At 46.8% G+C, this 8499-nt stretch overlaps 1 protein-coding gene across 8 annotated transcripts in view; it reads left to right on the forward strand.

Annotated features, from left to right (window-relative positions):
• spef1 (sperm flagellar 1) overlaps positions 1 to 8251 on the forward strand; it is a 31146-nt gene extending 22895 nt beyond the window's left edge. For 5 of the 8 annotated variants that reach the window (XM_052041583.1, XM_052041581.1, XM_052041580.1 and 2 more), the window contains one exon: positions 6605 to 8251. In XM_052041583.1, the coding sequence (XP_051897543.1) occupies positions 6605 to 6718 (114 nt within the window). In that variant the 3' untranslated portion in view covers positions 6719 to 8251. The remainder of the gene's footprint in view (positions 1 to 6604) is intronic. The other 3 variants (XM_052041576.1, XM_052041578.1, XM_052041577.1) reach the window with 2 other exon arrangements.
• The last annotated feature ends 248 nt before the right edge of the window (positions 8252 to 8499 follow it).

An 8499-nucleotide genomic window follows, 5' to 3' on the forward strand; every position in this document is an offset into this window, starting at 1 on the left:
TTACACCTCATGTCCATCACAGACTCCCACTGCTATCCTGACTACATCTTCATGCAAGGACCATTTCATTCTCCCACTTCTCAGTCTCCATTGTATTTGCTCTGAGATGTGATTTTTCACACCATTGCCTTTCAGAACATCTTTCTTTATCTGTAACCATGGCTTCCGCTCTGCAGTCATTGGAATTGGTTTATTATTGTCACTTGTACCAAGGTACAATGAAAAACTTGTCTTGCATACCGTTCATGCAGATCAGTTCATTACACAGTGTATTGATAGTACAAGGGAAAACAGTACAGAATGCAGAATAAAGTGTCACAGCGACAGAGAAAGTGCAGTGCAGGCAGACAGTAAGGTGCAAGGTCATAACAAAGATTGTGAAGTCAAGAGTCCATCTTATTCGTAATAGGGAACCATTCAATTGTCTTATAACAGCAGGATAGAAGCTGTCCTTGAGCCTGGTGGTATATGCTTTCAGACTTTTGTATCTTCTGCCTGGGGGAGAAGAGAGTATGTCTGGGATGGGAGGGTCTCTGCAGATTCTTGCAGTCTCAGGCAGAGCAGTCGCCGTACCAAGCCATGATGCATCCAGATAGGATGCTTCCTATGGTGCATTGATTAAAAATTGGTGAGTGTCAAAGGGGACATTGGCAAGACTGTTAACCTCTGTTTCCCACACTTCTGCCCTCACCCCCTCTCCTTAAAATTAAGATTTCGTTATTAGTCACATGTACATCGAAACACACAGTGAAATGCATCTTTTGCGCAGAGTGTTCTGGAGGCAGCCCGCAAGTGTTGCCACACTTACGGCGCCAACGTAACATACCCACAGCTCCTAACCCGTACGTCTCTGGAATGTGGGAGGAAACCAGTGCACCTGGAGGAAACCCACGCAGACACGGGGAGAACGTACAAACTCCTTACAGACAGCAGTGGGAACCTCCTCCCAACCAGAACAAGAATAGTCTTCCCTTTTTCATCACTTCCACCCCACCAGCCTCCACATTCAAAACTTCATCCTAATTTCTGCCACCTTGGGGATTCCGTCACTAGGTGATTCCTTCCCCCCCCACCCCCCCCCCCCCCTTCAGCATTTCAGAGGGAACTTTCCCTGCATGACTCCTGGTTGCATCACCACCATCCATTCCCCTTCTCACAACACTTTCCCGTGAACTGCAGATGATGCAATAACACCCTGTCCATCCCCACTATTCAGGGACCCAAACCGTGCCTCCAGATTTAGGAGCAACTGGCTTGCACTTTCCCCAATGGAGTGAACTGTATCCTGTGCCAACAACGTGGTCTCCTCTCCACTGGAGAAACCAGATGCAGCTTGTGTGACCACGTCCATTCAGTCTGCAAGGGTGACCCTGAGCTTCCAATCACCTCTCACTTTAACTCTCCACCCCACTCCTATTCTGACCTCGGTCTCTAGCCTCCCACACTGTTCCATCAATGCCCCAGGTGAGCTTGAGGAGCAGCAGTTCATCTCGTCTGAGCACATTACAGCCGTCAGGACTCAAAGTTGGATTCAGTGATTTCAGACGCCCACCTCTCTCTCTCCATGTTGCTGGAGGTTTCAGTTCCAATTTACTCTTTTGTTGCTTTTCTCTCCTGGCTCCAGCTGGCAGAATATAAAGTTACTGTCATCCTGAAACCTTCAGCCTATCACAGACATTCCCTCTGTTCTCTCCACCCCTCCCCCTCTCCACAACTCCACAGTTCTGGCCTGAAACATTAACTTTCTTCTCTCTCCATTGATGCTGCCTGACCTGCTGAATACATACATCATTTTCTGTTTTTATTTAGGATTAGTGCTTGAATTGCTGTGAGCTTCTGTAATCAGGACCACAGACTAAGCCATTCTCTGTGCCTAGTGTCCAGTTGTAAGGATCAGTATGTGGGAAACACACCGGGTCTGTGAGAGGCTTGTCCAGACCCCACACTTCAATCAAAGGCCCCTCAGTAACACCAAGCATGTCAAATTCTTTCTGTTCCCTTAGAGGGGCTGATGTTAAAACCTTCTTTTGTTACACAGCCTCTGTTCTTCAGCCAAGAAATAATTATTTATTTAAATGCCTCTTTGTAAGCCAAAGCACTCAGTGAAAATGATGGCTGCATTTCAAGAACAATCATCACGTTATGGGGTGGGATTAAGTCGGAGCACATGTGTAATGGGCCCAGTTGCTGCATTAGAGCTGCACCAGAGACTGTGTGTGACACAGTTGGCCGTTGCTGATAAATGGAGAAGGAACACCAACTTATTACTCTTTGTATAATTCTAATGCTGAAGTTGGAGTAGGTTGCACAATTAACATTTGTTTTAATGCCAAATTTCTATCCCGATTTCTCTCAAAAGAATACCAGAGACCATTTTTAAATCTTCCTTCTATTTTCTGTGTTGTCAAAGTCTGAGCGTGTTACTGTGGGGGACCTCGATCGTGCTGGTGCTGGTGTTTGAGAACATCCTGGGCCGACTGTCCCCTCGCGTTACACCATCTCTCATCATCTTTCATAGCTGCTCTTTCCTGGGGCAGTCTTCGAAGAAGTGCTTCAGATTGACAACTCATGTTGTGGGGAAGCACAGATAGAATTCCCTATCATGCTGCAATGTAATGTTCGTCTGTATGTACTCTGTAATTCTCCTAATTTTACTTCAAAGTAACAATATATTTTTCCAAATAGTTCGTTCAGCATGTTTAATGGCATCTTGTTTGTAACTGGAACATAAGAGCAGAGTCTTCTCTGAGAGGACCTCTGGCATCTGTCGGCACACAGCTCACATTCCTTTAGTGTGACTCGCTCACTGACACTCCCACCTTCTGAAGAATCAGTGCATCAGACAGCATTAACCTCTTTTACTCTTTTAATACAGTAAATTGACTAAGAATTTTAAGCAGCAATGTGTAAGTAATGAAGACAGAGTTCACTGGCAAGTTCTGAATAGGTGAACTCAGAATTATGCCAAGAGCAGTGTGGTTCTGGGAGAATTAGTCTGCCCCCTCACTGTTCCAAGAGTACCCAGGGACAGCTGCTTGTAGAGTGTTAGGGCTAGGAGCAAAATGGTGAGCACACCACTTGCAACTTGCATCCAAAGACACTTTCCCCATTTTAAGTTAGTAACTACAATTCTACAGTGACCGCAGAGATACATAATTGAACAGTTAAGCAGAAACCAAAGCTTTAAGCAGCATGTGGGTGAATGGTTAGGCACTGCTGAATCACTCCGTGCAGCTGCGTTGTCATGTTACTGCTTCACTTTAAATCCCTGTGAATTATCTAGGTTCTGGGTCTGGTCCCAACTAATCCTAACTCATTGCCTCACCACTTACAACGGTCACCTCGTGGAGCAACGGGTCTAAGCAGCAGGATACTCATTACCAACATCACTCACTGAACAACACTGAGTGCCTCCTTGATCAGTCTGCTGATTCTCAGACTGACCTGGGGCAAGCTGAGTGTTTCGTTCCGACCTGTGCCTGTGTCCTGTGCTTCATTTGATACATTGCTGAATCCCCGAGTCTGTCTCCCCATTCTGCTGCTCAAAGTCTCTCTGTGTCTCACCCACTCTGTGTCAATGACTTGTCCAACCACACAACTCAGCCTACACGTCCACAACACCACTGGCCCCATTTCCCACTGCCCACCCACAGAGCCTCAACTTTCAGTTCTTATACCCTGGCTCTAAAACTCTCCTTCAAAACGACTCTCCCTTGAAACGTTCCTCCACTTCAAAAGACTCCAAAGCATAAACCTTGTGCCTAGGGATCAGTTGACACTGCAATTACTTTACAGACATAAAGCAGGAACCCAAGCGTTCAATGTGGTGAGTGGCAGGTAGACGTCTGCCCACCAGTGACAGTTCCAGTACAGAATACTGGGGCCCAAACAGGAGCTTCTCCCTGTGTGCAGACAAGTAGATGATCGGTCACTTTTACACAGAGCTCTTCAAAGTTTCTCCTGAGGACCGGAGGTGTACAAGGAGGAGGTTCCAGGCAGCCGTGTTCAGGATGAGCAGGTCTGCCCACACCTGAAACAGTCTGCTGAAGGAATTCAGTGGGTGTTCATTGTTTCAGGTTCCAGCATCTGCAGATTCTTGTGTATCCACTGCACGCACCTGAGATTGCACCTACAAGATCTATTGATGAAAATTATCTACCTCCTGCCAATTTTGCAACAAACTTCTGCCCTCTTAAGCCAGGACTTAACAAATTTCCACCCCTCAGTCCCATAACCTCCTCGCAAACACCTGAGACTGTAGATGCTGGAATTTGGACCAGGAAACAATCTGATGGAGGAACTCGGCAGGTGAGGCAGCATCTGTGGGGGGAGATAGATAGTTGGCGTTTCAGGTCGGGACCTTCATCTGGTTCGAAAGATAGAGGGGAGAGAGCCGGTATAAAGAGGTGGAGGGAGGGGGTGGAGCATGAACTGGCAGGTGATAGGTGGATCCAGGTGAGGAGGGGTGATGGGCAGATGGAGGAGGGGAGAGTGGGGATAGTGACAGAGGCTGGGGGGTGATAGTGGGCATGACAAAGGGCTGCAGCTGATGGAATCCAATAGGAGAGGAAGGTGGAGCATGGAACCAAATAAGGGAGGTGGGGAGGGCAGGTGGGAACATACAGGCCCATAACGTCCTTTGTTTCATCCCCCTCTGCTCCTTGGGGAAAGCCCTGAGCTGCACTCTGACAGCAGTCACTGGTGCCTCGGTGTGTTGCCACAAACCCATCGAGGAAGGTTCATATTTATACTCTGTGGCTCTCCTGGTGTCAGCCGACACTTCTGAGCTACCCAACCCTCACTGGTGCGGCCCAGTGTTGGGGATGTCTGTGTCGGTGTGAACGTCACATGGGGGAGGTGGGACACAACAAGCCCACTCATGTATCTGGGGAAAGCCCGTTTGCTGTAAAGCAAATGCCCGAAGCCTGAATGTCTATAGTGTTAAGAAACATTCAAAATGTTCCAAGATCATGAGTAAAATACTTAAACTATTAAAAAATGCAAAAATTAAAAATTCTAAAAAGGAAGTTGAAAACTGAAAAAATAATATTTAAATAAACCAAACTGATTTTAAAATGAAACTAATTAAAAGGTATGTAGCTGTGTGCAGCCTTCCTGTTCATTCAGCCACAACTGTGCCGGGTCATACTGGACGTGAGTTATTCAGGCAGGTTCCCCGCAATGAGCACTGGGGAACCTCCTCTGCTTTGTACATGGTCACTGAGTTCCACGGAGCACACTTCACAGCTGGGAGCAGATTGAACGGTCAGTGTCGAAGTATGAACATTCCCTACACCTCAACGTACTGCAGTTTAAGAGGGTTAGCCATGAGTCACCATCTCACCTGAGACAGTGCACAACCTGGTTCAGTTTCTGCATTCGGCTTAGGCCAAGTAACTTATCTCGATTAACTTTGTTCCTCAGAGATGTACATAGAGTCAGAGTGACATCCAGCATGCCATTCGGCCCACACACCCACAGTCATCCCATCTCCCAGCCCATGCTTTTCCATGCCTGAGCAATTCAAGTGCTCATCTAGACACTACCTAAATGCTGTCAGTGACTCTACTCTCAGGCAGTGTATTCCAGGTACTCACCACTCTCTGGGTGAGGAAGGTCCCCCTCAGGTCCCCTCTGAATCTCTTCCCCCTCACCCTAAACCTGTGTCCTCTAGTTTTATCTACCTCTGATATGGGTAAAGGTTTCCTGCAGTCTACCCTGTCCATACCCCTCATAGTTTTATATACCTCTATCATGTCCCAGCTTGACCTCCTCCACTCCAGGGAGAACAGACCCAGCCTCTCCAGTCTCTCCTCACAACTGAACTGCTCCATCCCAGGCAACATCCTGGTGAGTCTCCTCTGCACCCTGTCCAGCGCCATCACATCCTTCCTATAGTGTGGTGATCAGAACTGCACACTACTCCAGTTGAAGCCTAACCGAAGTTTTATAAAGTTGGAGCATAACCTCCCTGCTGTTGGATTTAATACCCCAATTAATGAAGGCCAGTGTCCCATATACCTTCCTAACCACATTATCTACTTGCGTTGCCACCTTCAGGGATCTCTGGACTTGTACTTCAGGGTCCCTCTGTTCCTCAGTACTCCCCAAGACCCACCATTCATGGTGTATGTCCCAGCCTCATTGGTACTCCCAGGATGCATCACCTCACATTGATCAGGACTAAACTCCATCTGCCATTTCTCAGCCCGTTTCACCACCAGACTGATATCACCGTGTAGCCTCAGACCACCCTCCACACTGTCAACAACTCCATCTAACTTCATGTCATCTGCGAGCTTGCTGATCATGCCTCCTACATCCACATTCGATCATTCACTTTTATCACAAGTAGTTCATGTTGTTCGTTTTCAAACGGAAACAAAACTGTATATTGTCTCAAAGCATTTTCTAAACTTTGTGTCCAAAAGGTACCCAGCAGAAAGCAGTAAATGTGGATGGATATCCCAGTGACACTGCTCAATATTCTGGAGCTGGGCATCGTTGTTAAAGGAAAGGGCCTGGGTTCCACCACAGAGCCCAGGTTGAAGTGTGGTGCTACAGTGTTCGAATTCAGCTGAAACTTTAACCTTTGTTTTGTCAGATCCTGCAGATGAAAGTGCAGAGACTTGAGCATCTGGTTCAGCTGAAAGACCTACGAATTGATGACTTAACAAGGCATTTGAAGAAACAGAAAGCAAAAGAGATAGCAAATTGACAATAACTAAACCAAATGAAATCATTAAAATCTCTGTGGGGCAGAACCATTTGATGAACGTGTTCTCAGTTTATTTTGAAACACCTGATGTGAATGTGTGTGCATCAGTCGCTGGGATTACAGGGGCACATGGGCATCCCCTGGAGACAACCCTTGCCAGTACCTTCCATGGGTCTGGGAACCAAGGACAACTGTGTCCCAGTCCCATTATAATTTTCCACTTCAGGAACCAAGAAGGGATTGAGATATAATTAGTTTGTATTTAATGTGGTGAAAGTAGTTGCTGCAGACAGGTTCGACTCTTTGTACAGCTTTGTGCTGCTAGTCATGAGATGTGTAATTTAATACAATAAAAGATGTAATGGTGAATAAGCCATGTTCAGACTTTAACCCCAGAGAGTGGCTGGGTTACACAGCAAGTGCTTCCTAAACACATTGAATCTGTGGCTGAATTGGAAGTGCAACAGGACTTAACTCACGCGTATCAGGCCATGATAGGATGAAAGATTAAAAGTGACCCTGACTGCAGTGTGGGACATAACCCAGCGCACTAGTGTGAAACCCCGGTGCTGTGGAGCTGACACTGAGAGCTCCCTGTAATCCTGTGGTACACACCTTTCCTGTGGATACGGCCACACTTACAGTAAAAACCTTCCAAGGGTTCACATGAGACACGTATTTAACTCTACATAAACAGATGCTGATCGTCTAGAAATGTGTGGATGCAAAATACCGTAGTCTTGCTGCTCTTCCACCAGCACCACCCCTCGTTACCATTCAGCTGCCTCCTTTCTCTTCCAGTGGCGACCCTTCACTACTCTGAACCTTGGCTCCACAGGTGCTCCCCGACTCGCTGAGCATTTCCAGCACTTTCCTCCTTATTCCAGATTCCTAACTTCTCCCACTCTCCAAAAGTAATTGAGCCCCTATGTAAATGGTGAGGAGAACTGGCTCAATGATCCAATGGATCAAATGATCAAATCAGAAATAAAGAGTCAATTGGACCCTGCACAGAGCCCCTGGTACACTCAGAGATCAACTCTGAAGGCAACTCACAGGCCATTGAGAGAAATATTTAAAACAGAAATACTGCCTTTCACACAGAGATTCACACTGTCCTGCCAGAGAGAAACTTCTCCCACTGGCTTCAGGGTGATGGACACACCTCCTCCCTTCCACCCTCCAAAACCACTGCAGCAACAGCTTTACCTAACATCACCTACAGCTACACATCAAAGATCCGTCATCAAAGCTCCCCACCATCCGGGCCATGCCATCTTCTCGCAGCTACCATCGGGTAGGAGGTACAGAAGCCTGAAGTCCCACACCTCCAGGTTCAGGAACAGCTACTTCCCTTCAACCACTCAGTTCTTGAACCAACCAGTAAAACCCTGTTCACTACAGTTTAGCAACACTGTGACCACTTTGTACTAAAATGGACTTTGTTTTTTTAATTCTAATTGTGTTCTTTCTTGTAAAAATTGTGTATAATTTATGGTTAATTAATGTTTTTCGTGTGACTGCTACTTATCTGATGCCATGTGCGTGTGATGCTGCTGCAAGTAAGTTTTCATTGCACCTGTGCACACATGTACGTATGCATCTGACAATAAACTCTACTTGACTTGACCTCAGCCTGGTACGGTAAATGCTCTGGACCAACAGAACCCGCAGAGAGCAGTAAACACTGCCCCGTCCATCACAGGCTCCTCACTTCCTCCCATCCAGTCCGTCTTCACCGTGCGTGGCATCGAGAAGGCCAGCAGTATCAACACACACAA

The sequence above is a fragment of the Pristis pectinata genome, chromosome 30 (assembly GCF_009764475.1).
Source record: "Pristis pectinata isolate sPriPec2 chromosome 30, sPriPec2.1.pri, whole genome shotgun sequence".
Classification (NCBI taxonomy): domain Eukaryota; kingdom Metazoa; phylum Chordata; class Chondrichthyes; order Rhinopristiformes; family Pristidae; genus Pristis; species Pristis pectinata.